The sequence below is a fragment of the Falco cherrug genome, chromosome 10, assembly GCF_023634085.1.
Source record: "Falco cherrug isolate bFalChe1 chromosome 10, bFalChe1.pri, whole genome shotgun sequence".
In the NCBI taxonomy this organism is placed as follows: domain Eukaryota; kingdom Metazoa; phylum Chordata; class Aves; order Falconiformes; family Falconidae; genus Falco; species Falco cherrug.
The window spans coordinates 13,119,777-13,145,110 of record NC_073706.1 but is presented as its reverse complement, the minus strand read 5'-3'; the positions used below and the strand labels follow the sequence as shown (position 1 = coordinate 13,145,110).

At 42.7% G+C, this 25,334-nt stretch overlaps 2 protein-coding genes across 3 annotated transcripts; one reads left to right on the top strand and one right to left on the bottom strand.

The window, feature by feature from the left end:
* The first annotated feature begins 1,478 nt into the window (after nucleotides 1-1,478).
* Nucleotides 1,479-4,236, top strand: HRH3 (histamine receptor H3). Its single transcript, XM_055722647.1, has 3 exons — nucleotides 1,479-1,704; nucleotides 2,016-2,182; nucleotides 3,180-4,236. The coding sequence occupies exons 1-3, from the start codon at nucleotides 1,494-1,496 to the stop codon at nucleotides 4,062-4,064; spliced, it is 1,263 nt and encodes a 420-aa protein (XP_055578622.1). The 5' UTR covers nucleotides 1,479-1,493; the 3' UTR covers nucleotides 4,065-4,236.
* A 14,385-nt stretch (nucleotides 4,237-18,621) lies between these two features.
* On the bottom strand, nucleotides 18,622-24,880 carry MTG2 (mitochondrial ribosome associated GTPase 2). 2 transcript variants are annotated; one of them, XM_055722848.1, is made up of 7 exons: nucleotides 24,490-24,880; nucleotides 22,693-22,840; nucleotides 21,949-22,064; nucleotides 21,261-21,328; nucleotides 21,110-21,171; nucleotides 19,480-19,618; nucleotides 18,622-19,040 (listed from the first exon to the last, which is right to left on the bottom strand). In XM_055722848.1, exons 1-7 carry the CDS (start codon nucleotides 24,664-24,666, stop codon nucleotides 18,689-18,691), a joined length of 1,062 nt encoding a protein of 353 aa, XP_055578823.1. In that variant the 5' UTR covers nucleotides 24,667-24,880; the 3' UTR covers nucleotides 18,622-18,688. The 2 variants fall into 2 exon arrangements, with proteins under 2 accessions (XP_055578823.1, XP_005445085.1); XM_005445028.4 differs by having other exon boundaries at nucleotides 18,622-19,083; nucleotides 21,110-21,328; nucleotides 24,490-24,879.
* Between the last annotated feature and the right edge of the window lie 454 nt (nucleotides 24,881-25,334).

Sequence of the window (25,334 nt, the reverse complement as noted above, 5' to 3'; positions counted from 1 at the left end):
CATGCATGTTTCTGAGTTCACACAATTTTCTTGCCTTGCTTTCTTTGATCTCTGTTCTTCAGAGATGTACACAGCTTACCAGACTTCCCCAGAAAGAAAGGCTCCTGGCCAGGGTCTCCAGCCAGTATCCTTCTCTGGTTTCCAGTGTTGCTGCTCTGCACATCCCCATGCCCTTCTTCAGAGGTGGTGGTTGTGGTGAGCTGATCCTACCCTGGGGACACAGCACCTGTGAAGACATTTTCACTCCTGCAGTCTGGAGCAGGCACTGCACACAGAGGTTTTACAGTGGTAGGTAACTTCACAGAATCACAGAACCACAGACTGGTCAGGGCTGGAAGTGACCCCTGGAGCTCACCTAGCCCAACCCCCTGCTGAAGCAGGTTCACCTCAAGCAGGTTGCACAGAGTCGTGTCCAAGTGGGTTTTGAATGTCTCCAGAGAAGGAGACACCACAGCCTCTCTGGGGAGCCTGTGCCAGGGCTCTGTCACCCGCAAGGTAAAAAAGGTCTTCCTCATATTCAAAAGGAACTTCTTGTGTTGCAGTTTGTGCCCATTGCCCCTTGTTCTGTTGCTGGGCGCCACTGAGAAAACCTGGCCCCATCCTCTTGACACTCGCCCTTAAGATATTTGTAGACATCATCTGGGAGTATCACCAAACGAAGAAAGCATTCAAACAAAAGTTATTCCCTTTAACTATGAAAAGCTAAACAAGTGGAGGGAGGAGGGAGCATTAATCCCCTCCCTGGAGCCCGGGGCTGTGGGCAAGCAGTCCCTGGTTTGCAGAACAAGTGGCAGGGCCACTTGCTAAAGAGTTGCCTGTTCCCAGGCAGCTTTACCTCCTCCTCCTGCTGCCAGTGAGGGGCAGGGGCAGGAGCATCACCCTCCTTGCCCTGCCGGCGCAGAGAGCGATCCTGGCTGACCTCTGGTTGAAAGATAAGCCTTGACCTCCACTCCTCTCCATTGAGGTGGAGAGCCTGGGGCAGGAACCATAAACACTCCCCGTGGCCTCTGTCTCGGAGGGGATGCTTTGGGGAGAAGCAGGCATGTTCCTGCTGTGGGGAATGCAAAGGCACTCTGGGACAATGCCAGGATGTTCCCGGGTTGAGGGGGAAGGGGGACTGTAGGGATGCTCTAGGGAGGCGCAGGGATGCTCTGGGGCAATGCAAGGATGCTGCCGGGTTGAGAGGGGAAGGGAGAACGCAGAGATGCTCTGGGGCAATGCGAGGATGCTCCCGGGATGAGAGGGAAGGAGGACTGTGTTCTAGGGGGGTGCAGGGATGCTCTGGGGCAATGCAAGGATGCTGCCGAGCTGAGAGGGGAAGTGAGAACGCTGGGATGCTCCGGAGGGATGCAGGGATGCTCTGGGGGATGCGGGGGGGCGCAGGGCGGCTGGGGGCTGGAGCGGCGGCCCCGCCGGGCGCAGGGCAGCGGCCCCGGCGGGCGGGGGGCGGGGCGGGGAGGGGCGCAGCCCCGCGGTGCGGTGCGGCGCGGGCCATGGATAGCGGCGGGGCGCTGAACGGCTCCGCCGCCGCCGGGCGCTTCGCCGCCGCCGGCACGGCGGCACTGGGCGCGCTGATGGCCCTGCTCATCGCCGTCACGGTGGCCGGCAACGCGCTGGTGATGCTGGCCTTCGTGGCGGACTCCAGCCTGCGCACCCAGAACAACTTCTTCCTCCTCAACCTGGCCATCTCGGACTTCCTAGTAGGTAAAGTGGCCCCGCGGGACTCCGGACCGGACCGGCACCAACTCCGCGGCGGGGCGCGCTGGGCGCCCGGGCTGTCCCCCCCCCCGGGCTGCTCCCTCCCGGGCTGTCCTCCCCTCCGGCCGCGCTGGGCTCCCCCGCGGGCTGCCCCCCGCGGCCGCGCTGAGCTCCCCCTCCCGCACCCCGCGGTCCCCCCCGGCGGAGCCCCGCGCCCCCCCGGGCCGCTCCCGGGTGCGGGAAGGAGCCGGCCCGGCGCCGCCGCTCCCCCAGGGCGCGCCCCGCGTCCCGATGGAGACGGAGCCCTCTGCTTGCAGGTGCCTTCTGCATCCCTTTGTACGTGCCCTATGTCCTGACGGGGAGGTGGATCTTCGGGAGAAGCCTCTGCAAACTCTGGCTGGTAGTTGATTACCTGCTCTGCACCACCTCGGTCTTCAACATCGTGCTGATCAGCTATGACAGATTCCTCTCGGTGACAAGAGCGGTGAGTCCTGTCATGGCAGCTGAGAGGGGAATAACTCTCCTCCTGCTTTATTCCCCGCCAATAATTAAAAGCTCTTTGAATCCTCCAGAAATTAGGAATCTTTCAGCCTGGTGATGGAAAGCACTAATTACCCACAAATACATCATTCAGCTGTGGTTTCAGATTAGTGTTTCTGGCGTAATTAAATCATTGAAGGTTCAGACCCCATCGTGCAGGTGCGCCCTTCCCAGATGGCAGAACAGGAGCGGACGGGTGAGTCAGCGAGGAGAGCAGCCCTGTTACTGACTTGCGGGGCTTATTATCTCCAGGGCAAAGCAGCGGATTGCAGTCGGACCACCGGCTTCTCCCTGGCTACCATGGCAGTAGATTGTGGCACCGACTTTGGCAGGGCACAGCCCCGAGGTCTCTGGGTTCATGGTGAGAGAATGCTCAGCCTTTCACAGGAGGTGTCGAGCAGTTTGCGGACAGATCCGAGCTGTTGCCTCTGCTCGTCCCCTGACCCAACAAGGATGGGTGACGGGGCTCGGAGCACAGCAGGGCTGGGTGCCTGGCTGGCCCAGGGCTTGGGGCATCCCTCTCCGCAGGGGTCACAGAGCCTCGCTGGGGGCAGCTCAGGCAAGCGTGCGTGCAGCAGGCTGTGTGCCTGGCTGGCCCAGGGCTTGGGGCATCCCTCTCCGCAGGGGTCACAGAGCCTCGCTGGGGGCAGCTCAGGCAAGCGGTGGGGTGCAGCAGGCTGCTGGGCTCCAACCGAGTCAGTACATTTCCACCAAGCAGACACCGTGTCAGCTTTCGGAGCTGCGAGATGAGGGTTCGTGAGTCTACCCTGCAGGAGCGTGATTTATCTAGCAATTGTTCCTGTTGCCTGTGGCCTATGAATTTGTTAGACCGCAGGAATATTGCCTAGCAACTTTACCAGAAACGCTCACAGGTCATTTGTGAGGAGCCTCAACAAGCCAGGGTGCGTGACCATACTTATGAAAAGGTTTCCCCATTGCAGGTCGCCTACAGAGCTCAGCAAGGCAACACCAAGCAAGCGGTGCTGAAGATGGTGATGGTATGGGTATTAGCGTTCCTGCTCTACGGACCTGCCATTATCAGCTGGGAGTACATATCAGGCCGGAGTATCATACCCACAGGGGAATGCTACGCTGAATTTTTCTACAACTGGTATTTTCTCATGACAGCCTCTACGCTGGAGTTTTTCACTCCTTTCATCAGTGTAATGTTTTTCAACCTGAGCATTTACCTGAACATACAGAAGCGTACCAAAATACGCCTGGATATTTTCCATGAAGTGCACAACCAGTCCTTCACTGAAGAGATGGAAACGAGCCCAGAAGCAAAGCTTTCTTTGAAATGCTGTAAGTGGGAGCAGAACGAGCCAGCTGAAACCCTCGACCTCTCTAAGAGCAAAGCTCAAGCAGCAGCCTCTGCTACCAGCCTGGATGCCAAAGAGCCACTGTCAACAAGCTCCGAGAGCTCCAGCAAGCCCAAGTGTAGCAACAAGAAGAGCTGTAGGAATTCAGCATCCACTCTGTCCTTAGAGAAACGGATGAGGATAGCGTCCCAGAGCATGACTCAACGCTTCAGGCTCTCTAGAGACAAGAAAGTGGCTAAATCACTGGCAATCATTGTGGGCATTTTTGGGATTTGCTGGGCACCATACACACTCCTGATGATCATCCGTGCTGGCTGCCATGGCCACTGCATTTCTGACTTCTGGTACGAGACTTCCTTTTGGCTACTGTGGATCAACTCGGCTGTCAACCCTGTCCTATACCCTCTCTGCCACTACAGCTTCAGAAGAGCTTTTATTAAACTCTTCTGTCCCAAGAAGCTAAAGATTCAACCTCACGATCCCCTGCAGAACTGCTGGAAGTGAAGCCAGCCCTGTGTGTGGATACGAGCCCTGGCTTCATACACCCATGTTATGGAAAAGTAGTAGCATGCTTCCTTGGAAAAACCTGAGAGCACTGGTCTGGGGTATGCGAGGAAGGCAGCATTGAGACCACTGTTATTTTGTTCTAGTTCATCAACAACAAAAAGCACGCAGAATAGCAGGACAAGGGGGTTTTGACATTAACTACAGGCAGTGAAATCTGTGTCCGCCACTTCCAGGTGCCACAGAAGACCTCTGCTGCCACCTAGTCAGCCAAGCGGCACTGGCGTTTTGCTAAAATAAAAATTGAAAAACAAAAGCTAACAGAAATAAATATCTAATCTAAAACTACTGGACTAAGCTACAGTTTACCTGTTTTCAGACCTGATTTTTCCCATAAATGGAAGCATTCTTCCTTGCACTTAAGATATTAGACGTATGTGGTGATACAGAAAGAAAAGAACGAACCTCAGAAGGAAAACACCTCATTTATCTTCATCGCTGTAGCAGCTACAGCCATAGTCTGGAGCCCTGTTGCATGTGGTGCAAGAGATCCCCCCTCCACCCCCCAGGAAGAGGCACATCTCTGCCCTAAGGAGGTCACAGCCAGACTCAGAGATACTGAGCATTCTGAAGCAGCCTGTTGAGCACCCCTGGATCCCTGCTTCAAAACCGATCCCATTTCTTTTGCGTCCAGCCACACACCAACCAGTGGTCCCACAGCACACGGGAGCTTCCCTGCTGCCTGGAGGTGTGCGGCAGGAGCAAGCCCAGTCCCTGGCCCTGCAGGACTGGGAGTCCTGGCAGACCCGAAGATCTCGGAGCTGCTGTGCTCCATGAAAGGCGCCAGCAGAGCATCACCTTCTCCATGGCCTCCCTCATGATGACCCAAAGACATTTTAAAATCTCTTCTGCAGGATCTCCAAAATACTTTTTTGGGAATGTGTCAGGGAATGACAAACACTGAGAGAACTGCATCTTGTGTTTCTTTTTTTAAGTTAGTTTCAGAACTCTTAATTTTAGCAAGTTCCAGAACTTCTGCATGCTTCCTTTTAAAATATATAATTTGAATGGAGTCCTGGGTTGAGCCAATCCAGGTGACAAAAGCAGTTTTTCTCTTTTTCAGTTTTTAAATTTTTTGAAGCAGTCAACTAATTCCACAGATAGAGCACCAGATTCAAGATACGGGGCTCTAGCCTCAGTCTTAACATAAATTCTTAGGCATTTTATCTCTGCTTCATTATACTTGGCATTTATTCTGTAACCTCTTTGGGATCGGAGGTGATAGGACCATAAAGCAAAATACTTCAACTGCCCATCTCTGTTGGCACTGCTCAGTGATACAATAATACAAATACGTAATTAGTTGCCATGGCAAATGCTCATATTTAACAGCATTGTACAGGGAAGCTCAAGATTGTAAGCCTGAAAATGACATTTGCAAATAGAAACCCAAATGCTGCAAAGTAGCACCCAGAAGCTTATGATGTTGTGATTGCCAATTACATTTCGCTGTTGTAAGCAAACTGCTTTTTGGCTGCTGCTAGGAATAAAATAAAATGCTATCCAACTTTATTCCAGTGGTACTTGTTGAGTAGATCAGCATTGTCATGTGAAATCAGGTTTTAAATGATGTCTTGTTTTGTGTATATGGTATTTCAGTCTTGTGACATGTTCAGTCAAGCCATTATATATGGGTTAAAATATATCCTTTGCAATAAGTGTACTAAGAATTGACGGTGTGTACTGTTGAGTCTGCTTGTACCTTTCCTTGTGTCTGCTGCCTTCTGAAAACCCCAATAAAGTATTTTCATATGAAGCTTGCCAAATATTTTATGGTAAACAGGGTGTTGCAGGAAATGATAAAATCCAACTGAAAAAAAACCATGTATGGATTTGCCTGAGGAGATAGTTAAAGCCTATGCATTCACCAAAAAATAGCTCCTGGAACAGCTGAGTTTCTCTTACCTCTGATGAGCAGGTTCCTGACAGCGTGGTGAGTGCACATCACTTAATTCTTTGCAACTTTGGTTCTTTTCCAGAGCATGTCATGTGCAACTTCGATCTGAAAAAGTTACTTATATTAACACTAACTCTTCCCGTGACTTACAAAATCCCCAGCCCGCCTAGAAGTGACAAAGTCATTATGTGAACAAAGTACCTGTTTCCAGCTGCGGTTCTTTTCATTTGTTTATAAAGAGAGGTAAGGACTACGAGATTGTTCAGCCTGATAAAAAGAAAAGCTATCAGCTGTGTTATACCTTAAGAAAAGGATGGAGAAATTGTTGTGTCTTTTTTTTTGTTGTTATTTTTTGACCTGATATTAAATAGTGGTTACCTACTTCACATTCTCAGACTCCAGAAAAAGGATTTTGTTTTCTTCTTGTAAAAATTACCCTGTATGATTTTCACTGGATAAGTGGCAGGCCTTTGAAATACAGTAGAGGCCAAGTAACTGTTAAAACGATACTAAATTGGTTGCAAATGGGAAATAGGCCCCATTTCGTGCAGTCTTCCGTCACTCAAAGAACCAGCTTTCTCCAGGAAAATTTTATAAACCTCTGAAGTCATGCCCATGCTTGCTCCTGTACCACTTCTTTTGCCTCTACATGACACAGAACTCTATTTCTTGTACCTGTGGAGCACATATCCCTCTGACAGCCTGATTTCTGCTCACCAGTCCTCAGCATGCTTGCAAATAAATGTTGATTGTGTGCCATCTACTGCACCAAAATGAGTATGATGCTACACAAAACTACTGAAAAGTCAAAACAGCAGTTATTTAACAAAACTAAGCTTAGAGCATAACGCACCTTGCTGGGTTCCTTCCCTTCTGCCTTTTTGAGGGGGTTGTTTTTTCACAGATATATTCCAAAACATAACTGAAAGCCCAGGAATCCTACTGGCACAGACACTTCTACCATTTTAAGAGAGGAAACTCAACAGAAAATAAAAAAAACAGTTCAGCTAAGCAAACTCTCACAGCTTTCTGTGGTTAACAGCTGAATTTCTGACACACTAGACCTAGGAATACTTTCCATAACATGGTTATGTTACTTCTGATTAAACAAATGAACAAATAATTTATCAGTCTTTCCTATACGAGGCATTTGCCTGAGCAGGGACTGGTAACGGGGCTTTCTAGTAGAACAAAATAGGAAGATGACAAGGGGGTGACGGGGAGTGGGGTATGTGTTACTTCCTCGAATTCCAATAGCTTATGACTAAGTATTTACGTACTGAAGGCACTATATCCACTGATAGTAACTTTGTTCAAAAGTGATGATACCAGCTTTAAATTTTGAGGTGACTTTGCAAGCACATGGGCTAGGAGTTCCTTCCTTTCACATGTTCACGCAGCCAAAGAGCTAAAGCTGTAAGTAAAATACCCAGTTTTAAGACACTCATAAAATCCATAATACTCACAGGGAGCTGGTGGAGACTGGTTTACTGTCAGTGATCCATTAAGACCATGATGTACCTGCCCTGAAGAGCACACACAATTTGTACAAGCACCATGCTCTCCTGGAGTTCCACTACTGACAACAATGTAATCCTGTATATTTTAAAGTCCTAATGGCACTTTTCTCTGAGCTCTCAGAGTGAACTTGTGGTCTTAAAGTTCTTTCCTAAAGAGTGAAGAAATGGACACATTTCACTGAGCTTTTCGTGCAGTATTTTTATGGTCTCTGACCTCCACATGGGCAGATTTACCTAAACTTGGCTGAAAGTAATTTTATTCATTGGTGGATTTTGCAGGGAAGATATTTATATTCCTTCTCGAAATAAGAGCTCTTGCCTTGCCAAATATAAAAGAAAAATAACTACTTATGCCTGGACATGAGGTCACACCTGAGCCTGGTTTTCATACTGAAAATGTTATGAGCTGGTTTGAGGTATGAGAGTAGCTGATGACTAATTCAAATATGTTTAAAAGAGTATTTGAATTCTGCTGATTTTTAGTGTTCAGAATGTAAATGTCTATATGCATTTGGAAGAGGCAGGGACTAGGCATCTTCTAGGCATAATCAAATATGAACTGTGAAAATACATTACCATTAGACAAGGTAGGGCTTCTTGTCAACTAGCCTAGCAGAACACCTATGTCTATTTTTTGCTACCGTACCAGCTCAAAAAAAAAAAAAAAAAAAAAAAAAAGCCTCATTCCTATTGCCTAGACATAAACCAAGCAGGCAGGACCCGTTTTCAAAAACCGTGAAAGACGACTTGCTGCAATTCCAAATATGCATCAGATATTTGTGTAAGCACATAGGCTTCCACACAGAAAAGAAACAGCTATTTCCAGAGAGAAGGACCCAGTTTATGCACAGAGTGTTAGCAAACAACATTCACACAGCTCTAAATCGCACCCGGGAGCTTTTTAAAGAAAGAGGCTAAGTGACTTCCCACAAGACCTATGCGGAGGTAATGCCAGTTCCCTGCTCTTCATACAAACCTACTTGAGGATTCGAAGGCCACCACAATGAGGTTTGTGGTCCTTTCATAAAGCAGCATCTGCATATCAATAAACTATCAAAGAACACTTTTTCAGTGCAGCTACTTTCTTTTTGGCTCTGTAATGCTTCCTCCCTAATCACCGATAATGACAGATCTCTTCACACAGATAGAGGGACTTTGCTCCCACAGCCTCTCTTCAGCGCCCTTCCTCAATTACCATTTCTTATTTGTTCTCTCCAACCTGCAGTTATATAAATTGCTCCATTGTTCCAGAGACATCACTGGAAGCTTCATTAGCTCAAGTAGGAGGCTAAAGAAGAGAGAATGCAAGAAGCAGCTTTTGTTGAAAAACACCTGTCTGGGATAATTAATGAGATTCACTGAGAGGGGTGGGCTTTGAAGTCGGGAAGATGTGATTGTATTTTGATTTGATGGTTTTCCTTCCATGTTTGTAAATGAACATTGATTTTCATAGCAGAACCAGGATGGAAAGACAGTAGGAAAGTATCCTTGCTAGACAGAAGTTTAACAACATGATTTCTGTGAGGGAGGATTAATTTTTCATATCCCCACCTCTCATGCAGTGACACCAGCACAACTTGGCAGGGTATGAGACCTTTTCCACTCTAAAGAACTCATTCTGCAAATAGATGGGACACAACAAGAGGTATCATTATCTTTACTTCTGATGTGGGAATTGCAGACAAGAATAAAAACACTTCGCTAGCCACCCCAGCTAAGTGCCACAAGAAGGAAAAGTGCTCTCGATTGCTAACACCACAAAGCTCACACTTCATGAAAGATTTCACGGATGTCCTTGTGGATAGTAGGGAACTCACAGCACTCCTGTGTTCCCTTAACCTCAACCTTAATCTCCTTCTTTCCTCCTTACCATTGCACAACATACTTTTCTGCCAATACAGTTGTATTTGCAGGATTAAGGAATTACGGCGTTTAGAGAAGCAACTAGGAATGCCACAGGGTGAAAAAGGTATTATCTATAATCTGGAATCATCATTTTATTGAGATATAAAACTCACTTCAACAAACTCACTGCTACCTGGGAGAGGAAGACTTGTACATACCTCAAAAACATGAAAACCAGGTTTGTCCCTAAACCTCTTGTTCTGAGCTCAGGGGTGCTAATGATTCATTAAATCAGCACCATTTTTATTGCTACAGTACAGGATGCATGAGTATTACTTATTACTAGCTATTTACAAGCCCCACAGTTTCTCTCTGTAATTTACAAGCTGCTTGCACACTCTAGGTACAAAAGGGAACTGATAATTAATCAAATTACCAAACATCTTAGGTAGAGCTATGTATGCACATTTGTGGGGGAAGACGACAACTATTTTTTCGTTTATATAATTCTACATGAAACATTCTTTTAAATGACTCAGATGCACCAAGCAGGACTTTCTGTTGCATTGTAAAGGCTTTTCTTATGCATCAAATACCTGTCAACAATTCCTAGGACCCCCTACCATAACATGCTGTAATCACTGTAAGGAAAGGGTATGAAGGTAGGTAGTTGTGGCCTGTGTGCAAACATCACCAGTATCCCTCCTGTGCATGTAAATGCACAATTCATGACAATTTTTATAGGCAGTCTGTTCCCACAACCTAGGTATCTGTTCTTTTAAGCACAAAAATGCAGCTGTAATGCAACACTGACTTTTGAATGATTTTAAACACAATACCCTAGAATTTAGCAGCACAATTAACACTGAAGGAAAACTGACTACAAAGTAGTTGTTAATCTCATGTAAAGGTATCTTTGATCATTCACAAACAACAAGCTGTCTGCTAGAAGGGCAATGAAAATTCTGGCAAATATTTTAGCTGTTAAGTAACAGCTTACACGCAGCTTTAATCATTAGAAGCTGTTTATTGAACAACCAACAATGATGGGAGTTGCATATATAATTCCTTGAACATGAGGTTGCACATACACCCTGCAGTGTTCATGAATTGATGATGGATTGACAAAGCAGAGCAATTACCTCCATCATGAAAATAATTTAAACTCTAAGAAGCACAAATTTAACAGACCATTACAGCTAAAGCACTGTTTAGTATCTCTGATACAGCTTGCATACAAAATATACAGGGATAAAATAACATACATAATATTTGCATGAAGCCTATGTTAAGCACTCTGATAACTGGGAATTAAGCTGTTACTCAAAAGCTTTCATGGAAGTGGCAAGAAGATTCTTTGTTGCTGACAGAAGAATACTGACAGCTAGTTCCAGAGTAAGGGAAAGACTGAAATGGATGACTCATCGCAAGTATACAGCAACAAGGACCAAAATGCCCAACATACCCTTCCTAAAGTTCTCGCTGGGAAGAACTCACGCAGACTGTTCTTCTGAAAGATAAAAAGCTGAAATCCTCTAGAAATCCCCCCTCAGAAGCCCCACACACTGCTGACCTCTGCTGCAAAGTGACAGTCTCAAAAACGGTTTCTGAGAACATGGGGTTTACACCGATTTCCTCTGAAAAAACTAGAAATAGAACCTTCCTTCATCCTCCTCTTGAGAGGCTGCCCCAGCTGAAATACTGAACAGAAGACTAAGAACTGGGAAATCAACTATTTAAGGTCAGATTGATCAACTCATCTTAATAACCATGTTTTCACCTCAGCAGTTAATTCACTGAGTACCATTGCTACGCACCACTTTAGTGAAGTGCCTTTCAAGCACAGTTTGTAAATAGGAAAAGTTTCTAATCAATATTAATCGCTCCCAGCTGTGCTATGACAAGTTATCAAAGCAAGAGGTAATACAACAGAGGAATCGCCTCCTCCACATCAAAGCAACCCAAACCCACAAATGTTAGTTAGGCTAACTGCCCTGCCATTAGTACAACAATCTCTGAAGAGGATTTGCATGCTGACAGGATCTACCAAATTGCCTTAGAAAAACATATATTAACTATCAAAGACAAGCACAAGGATAAAATATTTTTCTGAGAAAATTTGAACAAGTTCCTTCTTTATTCAATTACATTTGTCACCCTCTGCAATTATTTTCTCCATCAACATCTAAGTACTCAGGCTTTACTAGCACAGAAGTGGGAATATAGGTGGGTTTTAGCTTGAATATTCACTAAAAGCAAATTTCCAACTGCATACTCATCCACCAAGCCACCCTGTTAGCTAAATTTATTATTGGTTTTGTTCCAGACTAAATACATTAGGAAACTAATGTCTGTAGCACTAACTTAATTTAGTCTTAATATAGAGTTCTAGAATCGTTCTGTGTTGATCAGTTTCATAAGCCACATCAATACATTTAATAAGTACTAAAAAACCACTATCTTTAGAACATTTAATTACTGCTAATTTACATGAATTAGCAGCACCAGTTAATAAAATGTACATGTTTCATGTGGCAATTTGTTACCAATCTGCAAATCAAGTTTTTACTTACTGTGAAAAAAATCCTGAATACCTTAAAAAAAAAAAAAAAAAAAGATATAGTTAACTGAGTTGGCTCATGGAAAGCTCCTAAACACTAAAATGGACTGCAATACCATGAAGGGGGTAACATGGATACTGGAGGATTTTGCAGAGGGCAAATGTGAAGCAGCATGTTGAACGGGGCATCACTTGGAATCTACAAATGCAAATATGACTATAGTTAGTTGTAAGTTACGCTTGTACAAGGCACCTAGAAAAAAAGACAGTAGTGTTACAGGACTAATACTACACTACATTTTTTCCAAATTCCAGGTTCTCTGCCTTGCCACAGAATTTCTCTGTGACTGTGCAACTCACTGAGGTCCAAATCCAGACAGATACCTCAATTCAAGATTTCTAAAACTCAGTAGGACATCAGCTTTTCCCAGCATGGCTAGATTTGGACATGAGCCTCCTGTGATTCAGTTTCTACCAGTGAAAGAAGGTTAATAGATGACTCTGAAACATAAAGGTACTGTAAAATATATACATATATATAAAAAAAGCTGTAAAACACATTAAATTTCCATCCTTTAAAGCCATTTTCCTAATGGTGATAAATTATTTAATGAAGCCAGAAAATTTCGGTTGATATAGAAACAGAGATGAGTTAGCTTACCAAAATAAAATACATTTTTTTACATCTATAGTTACAGGGGCCATAAGACCTTGCACAGCTAGCATGGGACTTAGCCCATCACATAGATAGGTAAGCTTCAAAACCGCAACTTCTGGCATTGAAGTTACTAAACATTATCAGTTTTTGTTTTTCTAGACAGAGCTCACTGTTTCGGTAATTGTTGATTTGAACTACCGTTTTAAACTTCCATTACATGTCTGGTGTGGGGGTGGGTAGAGTGAAGAAAAATGGTTTCTAAAATAATGCATTAAAAAAATGTTGATTTAATATGGTGACCTTTTACCAGGTTATTTTTTAAATGTGATGTGTGTCCTGTCTGGACAAAGCAAACTATCTGCCCAAACTCATCATCCTGATTTGTAACAGAGGAAAACAACATGAAATAAATAGTCACAAACCAGTATGATTTCATGAATAAGATAATAAAAATATGGACACTTCATCTGCGGTATCACAGATGTCTTCTTGACAACTAGTGTTTTAGCAATTACATTGCCCGATGCAAATATTTTTCTTCATAAGCATTTTCCACTTTCAGTGGAAGATTAATTTATCTAGATTTAGACAGTGAATAGCTAACTTCTGTCAATGGTTGATTAGTGTGTGTACAAAGGATGTTCTGGGTGGGGATTCACATGTCTTTGGAAAACAGTGATGTTCTAATCTCAATGGTAATTTAGCAGTGAGGAAGCAAATGTCAAGAATCAAATGAGAAATATTTAAAACCATCACCAAGCTTTTCCATATGCTAAAATTGTTCCCAAACCATAGATGTTTTCTAAAATATCAACCCTTACCTACACATTAATTGACTATCGATTTCTCCAGTTACAAAGACAAAAAGGTACCCACTGAGGATTTGAATAACAAAAGAGAATTTGTTCTGCAGTTACTTTTTAGTCTTGCTTTTCAATCAGTGCTAATAAATCTGGATCTAAGTGAATTTCTAAAGTATGCATTTTAAAAGGTGATTTTGTCTGTATAAAACATTTTCAGCTTATGTCAACAAGCACAAGGCTCTTCATGTTTTGCGTTTTATTTTACCCAATAACCATGACATAAAATAACAGCATTTGACTATACTGCAATGCTACATCCAGGTTAAAAAAGGAACAACAACCTGAGCCTGGATCACCACTGCTTTTTGCTGGAGTGCCTCCGATTAAAATTAATGGCATGCTACCAGAATAAAATGGATGGTAACAAAGTAACCAGCCATATCCATCACGTGTTACTGAAACTGAGCATGCAGACATGAGTTAGTTATTAAACCATAATTTAGTTTGGTAGTGTGGCTAGTCTTTGTCTTCACTCATCATTCAGGAAACACATACATAATACACAAACACTTCCACCTTGCTGACCTAACAGTATAGCAACAAGCAAAGAACAGAGCCCAAGCCAGGAATGCACACTTCAAGGAGCCAAAGTGATATTTCATATAAACAAGGTCAGAGGAAAAAAAAACCCAAAACCCTGTGGATAAGAAAGCAGACACTGCTAAGGCCTCCGTGGACAATTCTATTTCATCCAGGAAAAAGGAGATGAAAAATCACTCTCAGTGGGAAAATGAAGGACAAACACAATCTCAATATTAAAACAAGGTTGATAAAAATCTCTTTGCTTTTGTCCTATTAGCTATGCTTTATGTCTCAGAAACATACCACATAATAAATTTCAGAACCTCATAGAGAAAAATCGAGAGTGCAGCCTGAAGGTAGCTTTGTTCTATTATCAACAGCTGCAAAGTCATCCCTTATCATATTGGCACACATATATAACCTTCCCTCCAAATATTAATAACGTCAGCCTTTCCAGACCTCTGCAGTGTAAGCACAATTAATCCCTAATTAACAAGATGGGGAAACTTGTTAATGGGGAACAGCATTGGAAACTGCAGTATGGAAGGCAAGAAAACAAAGCTGTTCTTTAAAGGCCGGGCATACATCACTAACTTGGGATGAAGTTTAGCAGTATCAGGATGAAGATTTAATTTATATCAAAGCCATTTTCACAGTGGTGATGAGCTTCATTATTAACAGAAGTGGTCCAAACCCAAAATATAACTTTGATATGAACAATGGAGCTGTAGATCTTCTGAAGAGATGTTGAGCTCCAGACTTCACTATTCTCCCTACACACATGGCACAATATACCACCTCTCCCAAAAACCTCCATCTCTCGTAACTTTCATGCAAGACAGCAACCCAGAGCATGGGCTACAGCATCCCCAAAAACAACAGCTCCCAAAGAAAAAAGGTAATCTTGCTACTAGTAAAAATCCATTTTTACACAACAATATTTGTAGAAAGATTAAGCCAAAACATATATTCATTGTCTTCTAATTTCCATTGCAGAGTTAACAGTTCAAACAATACATTAAATAGGGAGCAGACAGGCTGCTGGAATGTTATGTCCCACCTGTCATTCAATTAATAACTCATTAAGTTGCACACCTGTAACACAGCTAACCTCTGGTCCCAGCATTAACCTTACATTACAGGTGCCAGCCACTGAGCCCAGTTAGCAATAACCTGTGGAAGACAAAGACAGCAAAGTCAGACTGGTGTTCTGCATCCAGTAGCTTGTACAAAACGTGCAAACCACAGCAAGGTCCTGTTAAATCAGCACTAGCATCTCTGGTTCATAGCCATTCCTGTAATTCTGTCATTTGAATCAATGTTTAAAAACAACAGTTACGAGTTTTTAAACATGTTCCAGTCAGAGTACCTATTCACTCACCATAAATCTACTTAAATATAAAAATCACTATGAAGAGGCTTAATAAATACATTTACAACAGCGAAAGAAATTTCCCTTGCAATGGAAAACCAAACCAAGTGGGATCTGATGCTTCTGGCAGCCTTCACTTCTCCTTGCATTTGAGCAACTGGTGACCCGGCACTATTTCAATACGACAACTCCAAGCATACATATTACCAGAACGAACACAGGCAGACGTTACACAGCACCTGGTGTCACGTCCTACGTCTCCTGCCCTGTGGTGAGGCACCAAGCAGTGCTGTCCCCACAGTCTGTCCGGTACTGGAAGCAGGGTGGTTGTGGCAGGCCTTGCTCTCTTCCCAGCATGGTGCTGCAGCAGAGCAGAACCATGGAGTACAAGTTCACCAAGGGTCTCGTTTTTATTGCTGCCACATCAGTTCAATGCAAACACATTCTTATTCACCTTTTAAAATATTATGTAATACAAAAAAAGTGCTTTACAAAACCATGTAAGTAAAGCAGATTACAAAACATACCATGCTTAAACATGCACATTCAATGTTTTAATGTACTGCAATGAGTCCTCAATATCAGTATGTCTAAAAAGCATGGTTGTTTTTATATTAACATTTCATTTTCTTTATCTGTTTAATTGATACCACCTACATTTACCAAGAACTTAAAAAGGGGAGAGGATTGCAAATAAATGCAAAACCCCCACAATTAGCACTAAAATATTGTGTAATCATGTATTAAAAAGTTGAGTACTGGAACTCTAAATGGCACTAAACAAAATTATGGCTCAAGCTTCTCTAGGAAATATAGACTGGACTTCATTAAGCCATATTTTAATGTGAATTGTCAGAATGCAAAATAAAATCCATGCCCCTTCTTTCCTCTTGTCAACATGAAAAAGCAAGGACAACATCAAAGGCTTCAGCAGAGGAAACCAAAAGCTAGGTAAGGAAAGTCACACAGAAGAATGACACCAAAACCCCTGAAAACCTAAACCAAAAGAAGCCCACCTGCCCCAACCTCAGCCAAAAAAAATCAGTGTGAAGAAATCTTGTAGCACATAATTCTTCTCTGAAACAATTCATTTTTTTTCTTAACCTGATTTTCTTCTCTGTTCCTAGACGTGAAACAAGTTTCCTTCGCAAATCACAGAACAGCCAGGGTTGGGAAGGACCTCTGGACACCATCTGGTCCAAGCCCCTGCTAAAGCCGGTTCACCTCGAGCAGGTTGCAGCCTCACACATACCTTACTTTGAGCAGAACCAGAGGTTACTCCTCAATTCTGTACCTCAAAATTATAATGAATGCAACAGATCTTCACGCTGAAACTGAAAGAGCATTATGGAGAAATGTGACCCAAGCTACAAACACTCAGTTTTGTGCTGAGCAGCACACAGCCATGCCTTTTGTTTGGCATGAACACAGGGACCTCTAGCATTAGGTTACTTCAGCTGGTATAGATGTATATTGACTACAGTAAGTTCAAGCTTCTACAACAGTTGTTCCAACACCAAAGCTGGAGCTATTTAGCACTTTTCATCAACAGATGAAGGAGTACATGCTCTTGTAAAGCCTCTTTGAACCCTATAAGCATGTGGTTAGAAACTTGGTACTGTCAGAAAAGGTGGCTGAAACATTAAGAACAAAGAAACCAATTAAATGATCAATAGGACATTCTGTTAAGCTATATAGCAACCTGCTGTGCTTTTTCCACATCAGTACATAAAATACTCTCCACTCTGAGAACTGAGGTTGCACAAACACTAAGAAGTGAGGGTGAAAGCTCCTGTGAATACAGAGGCTTTTAAAACAGCCTGTCATTCTCAAAGACTGCCAAAATAATACTAAAATACAGTCAGAGAAAGCACAAAGTATTTATAGGTATTAAATGTTCTGCAGAGAAGCTGCACTAGCTTTTGTGTTCAGGCAATCTTCTCCTGGTTTTATTAAAAGTGGCTGAAAAACATATAGCAGTAGGAGGAAAATCAACAGTGAAGCCCCCAAATGGTACACACAACCAAACACAAGGATAGAACTAAGTATTAACTTCTACCTATTTCAGTTTTGGTAAATGCCACGAATGAAGCAAGTATGAAACAAAACATGAGAACGACTTTGGGATTTAATATTTTTGTTTTTTTCCTGATCATATTTTATGCCAGTATCACCACTTACAATGCATAGATTACTTTCCATACCTGATCATGGATAGAAATACTCAGCATGTGAGTTTAGCAGAGGTAATTACCTGTTTGGCCCATATTTTCATTTAATAATTTAGACATCTGAGTTGACCTTGCACTTTTTCAGAACAAAAACCTGCTGCTCTGAAGAAGAGGTATGTGCCTTCCTTCTTATACAGGGAAAGTTAGTTCTAATTCATAATCATAATCACAGAGCTGATCCCAACACCGATACAGCAGGAGGGTGTGAGTTGAGCTTTAGAGATTGAACACGACTGACCCTTTCCAGACACAGGCAGTGAGCATGAGGAGACAGCAGAGACCCACTGTTCTAAATGAAGATTTCTGCCCACAAAATGACATAGTTTTTTTAAAAAAGGGGGAAGGGAAGAAGAACTGTATTTTTCTTTTATTTGGAATATCTGAAGGCAAGAATTTCTCAAAATATTGCTTGAGAGCGTTTCCTCAAGGGAAACTGGAGAACTCAGAAATTAGTCTTAAATGACTGCTCCCTGGCTAGTTTATACAGCTACATAGCTGCTGCCAGCATTTAAAGATAGTTTATTACTTATAATAATGAGAAAATAATTTCAATCATTAATTACAGCTGGTTTATGCTTTTCCTCCCTAAAAATACTGAGTATCTGTGCCTCCTCTGAGAAAAAACAAACAACAAAACAGGAGAAAAGTTCAAGAGAAGATGACTGAAAGTGGTTATGGTATAAAACCACATAAATATGGGACCACTTTATTTTTATTTCATAATTTTTGATCAGTGAAGATTGAGAAGTCATTTCACTTCAATTTAGAAAGCAAGCTAGCATCTCCTACAGATCCTGAATTTCCATCTTCTCTACTAGATAGGATTCTCTTCATTCCATAATGGACTACCTAATGCCAAACAAGAACCAGGTTTCCAATTCAACACCCATCATGATTACAATTTTCAAAAATTTTGTTGTAAAACATAGACACCTCAAAGATGAACAAAATCTTTCCAATGCAGCAGTCCAGATCAAATCCACATGCTGTGCCCCTTGCTTCAAAAAAAACCCCAAAACCACACAGATGCAATCTATTCAAATTATGATTTATTTTTTTTCTCTCCTTCCAGTACAACTCACAGTATTTCTGGTTCCTACCACTTGACCGGGCTTTGCCCTCGTGATTGTTCTGTCCCCACATAAGTGTCATACAGTTCTCTCAAATGCAACAACAGTTCCTCTAGGTTGTCTCCTGTCAACGCAGACAAAGCAATGACCCGCTCACCTATCTGTTCTTTAAGGAGCGGTAGATTGATCCTGGACTGAGCAAGGTCAATCTTATTCCCGATGACAACACAAGGCCTCTCAGACAATCCTTTTTTATATTGCTCCAGTTCGTATTTTAAGTCCTGCAGCTGAATCCATGGCTGAGACACAGAGAGATCCACCACATACAGGAGAAAGCGGCAGCGTTCGATATGCCTTAGGAAGGCGATCCCCAGGCCCCTGTTTTGATGAGCACCTTTTATTAGGCCAGGAATGTCAGCAACTACAATGATAGAAATTCCACAGTGAACCCCACATATCCAACAACAAAAACCCCACACCCAAACAACAAACTGCCCCAGTCTTTTACTGGCCAGTGCAAGTACTTTTAGAATTACATTTCAATGCATCAATATTAAAACATACCTCATGTTAAGTTTGACTGCTATTATCTTTTAAAACATCTGAATTTAGATTATTCCAGCGAAGGCAGAATACAGGTTGCTAGTTTGATATTAAGGGCACATGTAAGTGAATGTGAAATGGGCTTTCAGTGTTGTTTTGTTTGAAGTTCTTAAGAACTAGCAAGAAAAACTACCAAACCTCTACAGCATTACAAAGAATAATCCAGGTGACACAAATTGCTATCGAGGTACACAAAACATACCACAGTTCTTACCTGCTACTTGTTCGTAGTCTTGATAGCGGACAATGCCGACATGGGGATTTAGGGTTGTGAACGGGTAGGCAGCCACTGCTGGCTTTGCACTGGAGATTGCTCTCAAAAGTGATGATTTGCCAGCATTGGGAAAGCCCACCTGGAATAGAAACACCTATTAAAGCCACAGGTTCTAGGTTAATCCTTATAAAAAAAAAGTAAACTTCTGCAGATGTGGCAAAGTTCTTCCAGCATGAATACATCAACATTAATTTTGTGTACTTCATTCTGAAAAGCAGCCAGGTTTCCCTTTTTTGGTTCTCCTAAACCCTGTTTTATTTATATTTTCTCATGAACATTAAATGGATCAAACATAGAAGCCCCTTAACTTTTTTGTGCCATCTTAAGTATTCACTTTGTTCAGCGCCAGAAAGGTATACACCGTAAGATCTCTTTGACTCTGAAATAATGTTTTGACACTTTGTCCTGCACTTCCCATTTTATCTGTGTTTTCTAACAGATACATTATTTTCGAAAATAATTCAGAATTGGCTTTGTCCTTGATTCAGTAACACAGTCTGGCCTGTAAGTAACAAGAAGGCCTGTAAGTTTGAAATTTTACAGCTCTTCATAGACTTAACATCAAAGAATTAAATTGAAACTTGGCCTCCTGAGGAGAAGGCAAGAAATTTAAACAAACCTATCCCAGAAATGAAGTTACTCGGGGATACCCTACAGCTGACATATGATAGCTACACAGACAGCCAATAATCCCCAAAGGAAAGTAGATCAAATCCCAGATTCTCCTATTTGCTGACATCAGCGCTCTGAATTTTTGTCAGAGGAAATAAAGTACAAAACAGATTCACGCCAGATTTCCAAATTACTGCTACAAATGTGAGAAGTGGATTGAGAGTGTCCAGCTGGTCAGAGAATTAAGTGTATTGATTCACCAATGCCAACTCTTTTCTTAGTGTCTAAATACATTCACAGAATTCTGCTAGGCCAGACAGTTGCTCTGCAGCTGCTGAACTACAGCAAGAACACTCTGCAGCAAAGTATAATTCTAACAGCTTTACCAGCTGGTGTTAACACATTTCCATACTTAAAAATGAACACAGCTTAAGCCCTAAATTGACTTAGCATTCATGTCTGAATAGTATTTTTCATTTCAGAGGATGCTAAACCTGGAACTAACAAAGTCAAATGTTTAATATTTGTAAAAAGAAAAATACAGGGATGAAATAAAAGATTATTTGAACTTTATATTTAAAAAAAAAAAAAAAACAAGAAAAGAGAAACTAATTTAGAAGAACTCTCCATGATGTACTTTTCATCTGCAGAACCAGCAGACAAAGTTGCTGTACATTATCAGTGAGTCTGTTAATCACCGACGAATCTGGCACATTGCTTTTTTATTTATAGTGTTGATTTTAGCAAAAGTAGGATGACATCAAGTAGCAAGAGTGTGACAGCTCTGCAAATCACTTTGGACACCCTTCTACCAAGTAACAGCAAGAAAGCATCGAGTTGCATCTCTAACCAAGCAAGCCAAAAGGCTAACAAAAATGTTATCAAACATTATTTCTTCAATCAGTCAAGTGTCATCATAAAATGATAAGAAAGTTGGAAGAACCACAGCAATACTCACCAATCCTGCATGAGCTGTTGTCTTGAGTTCCAGATGGAGGACCCTTTCCTGACCTGGCTCTCCTGGAGTAAATAACGTTGGGGCTCGGTTTTCATTGGAAAGAAAAAAGCGATTACCTTTCCCTCCAGCTCCTCCATAAGCTGCAACATACTCTTGACCATGTTGAGTAAGGTCAGCCACAACCTTCCCATCCTCCTTAATCAACGTACCTACAGGGACCTTAAAGTGAACAGAGATGCTAGCATTACACTGAAGCTCAAAGTCTGCAGCAGAGCTGTCTTCAGCAGATCCTTTAGCAGCTGATTTCAGATTTGTTGAAAATCACTCCTCCGTATTCTCAGGTTGAGGAATCCAAAAAGAGAAGCATACTCCATGAGGCTCATTTTCTGAACCCAAACAGTACTGTCAGACATTTACACTTCACTGAAGTTTTAACAGAACTATAACCCTCTTTCTCTCCTTTTAAGAAAAAGAAGCCCAAGCACCATAGTGAGCTAAGAAATGCATTGTAGATATGCACAAAACTATGCATGTTGAAGAAAAAAAGTATGAAAGAAAAAAGTCTGCTCCTATTTTAAGAAGTTCTGTGTTCCGACTGCTCTAGGCAATGACCTGCAGAAGTAAAGTAAACTGTGACGGTATTTGTTTTGGCCAGATGTACCTTCCAAAAAAGTCTAATTTTTATAAACAACTTAAAGCAGCTTGATCTGCCTGTGTGACAACCAGCTGCGTCTAAACAGACAGCATGCAAGGCTCCCTGCAAAAACACACAACCAGCTTGAAAATCAGCGATGTTAATACTAAGCTAACATACTAGCATGCAGCCTTAATTTACTTACTTTAACATACATATATGCACCATTAGCTCCATAACAGTTTTTGGTTCCTCCTCTCTCTCCATGAAAACCCTGATAGAAGGGAAGGACTGAAGAAAGTGATTTCATTTGCTGGTCAGCTGTAAAGCAAAAGATGCATATTTTTAACATATTGTTTTAACAGAACAAGCAAAGAGCAGCAACCTCTTGTCTGTTCTTTTTTGAATATTACATGAATGCGTATCCTATTTACTGTCTTAACAATAACATATCAGGGAAGACTGATACTAATGTAAGTTGCGATGAAGTTTAGCTGCCTATACTGATCTGCCTAGGCTTGGTAACCATGCAGTTTGTTAAGCGGTCAATTTCCAAAATCATCCATTACAAAATACTCTGGAAAATTCATTTGCTAGATTAGCAGCTTTTGCAGCAGGGTGGTGGCAGAAGCAGCTTTACCCATCTTAAGAGTAAAATTTGATCAGATCCCAGCCTTATAACACAGTTGTGCACCAATCACTGAGGTGTCTGCAAAATACCTTGATTTTCCAAACTATTTCTAAGGCTGTCAGTGTCATTTACATCCCTGTTACCACAGCTCAGGACAAAGCTTAAAAAGTAAAAGCATCTCATACAGAAATAACATTTTTAATATTTTTGACATTTAAATTTTCCATTTCCTACCGTACATACAAGGCTGTTTTTGCTAGGGGGTGGGGTGTTAAGCAGTAAGACAACATGAAACAAAACAGATTTAATGAGTCTTACCTTTCAAAATGACATGACCCCCATCACCTCCATTTCCACCATCAGGACCTCCAAATATTTTTCTGGGTTCACTATTAAAAGAATAACCACCTCCTCCTCCTTGTCCTCCAACTACACGCACTTTCCGGTGATCCACGAAATAGCGTGTCTGTAACAAGGGTATAGTTTATCAGAATCATCTTCTTAGAACTTGATTGTTCTGCAAAACTTAGTAATATGCAGACCTACTACTTTTAGTCATGATGAGTTCCATTCAACAGTAAAAAAACCCAAACAAACCAAGTAACGCCACAGAACTCTGCTGCCATTCAAAGATCAACTAAATACAGCATACTAAGTATAATAATTCTCATTTTTGAAGTATTTTTAAGAACACCCTTAAAAATACATGCCTGAGGCTATGCTGATAGAACCTAATGCAGCAGCTGAGATACCAGAAGTACAACATTCACATTTAAAGAAACTAATAACAGGAAAAGTATAATTTTAACAGTTATATAAAGTTGACAGGTAGCTCGAGACAGCTACCACACTATAAACTAAACTCACTCAGTTAATTGTGTCCCTACTCATGAAAACCAAACTTTTAAAAAAATTAAATCAATGATTACATCTTTAAATTGAACTGAAATTTGCAAAAAGGATATAGTGCATGTGTAGGAGGGATATCATACTGACTCATTGCTTTCTATACTAGGTGATAAAATTAAGGCAAACTTCATTGTTTTAACAATTAAGAAAAGAATTAAAGACAAAGAATAGAAAGTATTTGTAAACAGAGGAAGTGGTGGAAATCTTAATATATGCCACAACCAATTGCTCAGGGGCTAAAAAAAAAAAAAAAAAAAATATAAAGAGAATTCCAGAGCTTGGCTCCATTTTTGACATTAACTTCATATTTGACTTCTGGCAAACTAATTACACTGCAGTATGTTTCAGCTTTTTGGTCAGCAAAGTAGGTTTGATGGTATTTACCTATCTCTGGAAAGTGGTCTGAGATCCCCACAGGAAAATATTAGAGAAATACATTCATATAGGCAGATGAAATCGTTTCCATATTGGGATGAAGAGAGAGAGAGAGAGAGAAAGCTTGACCTTGACTGTAGTAACATTCAAATTCTGTCAATCACTAAGGGACTTCATAATGAGAATGAGCAATGAGGGTCACTTTACTTAAGTAGCTCAAACTATGCGAGAGAGAAAAAGCCTTACTAGTATTACGATACCAAGACAAACAACTCAAAAAAAACCCCCTAACTCTTGATAATTAAATTTATACTATGACCAGTGATTTCTTAAAAAGTGCCTTTTTGAGAAGTATTTGGCACCACCACACGGCGAGACAGGAAACTATGGCTTTAAATGGGAAGTGATTTACTGATCATTTGAAAATAACATTTCCCACAGATGCGTAACTAGAAAAAGAACGTGAAGAAAAAGTTCCAGGACCCCGCAGTTTCTCTGACACAAAAAGCTGTTTGGCAGCTGATTACTACGCAAGCCTATGAAAACAGTGAGAAACAAAACAGCAATTTAGATTTAAAGCTATGTAACTTTCTGCTTTCTCGACCTATGTACGCATTCAGCCCAGAGCTGCTGTGGCTAAAGCAACACGGACCGCTACTACAACCGATAATGTCACAGGGCAGGCTTATTTCCTCACTATTCTGCACATTTATCAAATTTTAGAAAAATATTTCTTCACATCAGAATATATATGCCAGGAGAAAACGGTAAGGCGCAGGTAACCTCCGCTTCCTGAAGCGCCACTAACAGCTGATTGACTTTAGCACTTACCAGTTTCCTTTCCGAAATGACTCTTTTTTGCCTCAGCCGCCTGTTTTTTGAACACCTCACGCAGGTTGTGGAGAAAGTCGGCTGCCGGCCCCTCACCGGCACCGGGCTGAGGAGGAGGAGGAGGGCCGGCCTCCACGGGAGCCGGCCACCCGGCCCGGCCCAGCACGGCGGCAGCATGGCGCTGGCAGCCGCCGGGACAGCACGGCCTAGTACGGTGCTAGCAGCTGACAGGACAGCCAGACCCAGCACGGCTCCACACAGCGCTGGCAACCACCGGGACAGCACGGCCCAGCACGGCTCCGCAAGACGCTGGCAGCCGCCGGGACAGCCCGGCCTGAGCCGCAGCGCAGCCGCGCCCCGCTCCGCCGCTGGGAGCCGCCCAGCCCCCGGCCGCGCCCCACCCCCGCGCATGCGCAGCGCTGAGGAGAAAGGGCGGGAAGGCGCGTCCCGCCGCCTCCTGCGCGCTCGGTCTTGCCGCCCCCTCACGCAGCGGCCGCCACTCCTGGGAGAGCGTCGAGGCTGGGCCGTGGGCACGCACAGAGGCCCATATTGTGGCCCACCGTAGAATATCGCGGACACAGCTCGCTGCCGTGTGGGTTAAATTAGTCGGTGGAAAAGCAGTCCTGTGCGTCCCGGGGCAGAGCGGTGCGGAACGGCCGGGCGCTGAGGGTCCTGCCCGGCTCAGGGTGGTGCCGAGGGTCCTGGCCGCTTCGGTCTTAACGGGGCTGGAAGCCGCTGTCCCCGCAGTGAGCCTGGAGCGGGCTGCGGCAGCTGAAATAATGGGGGGGTGTGTGTGAGTGTATGTGTTTAGGGTTAGGCCTGGGGTGCCTTGGCCCTGTGAGGAG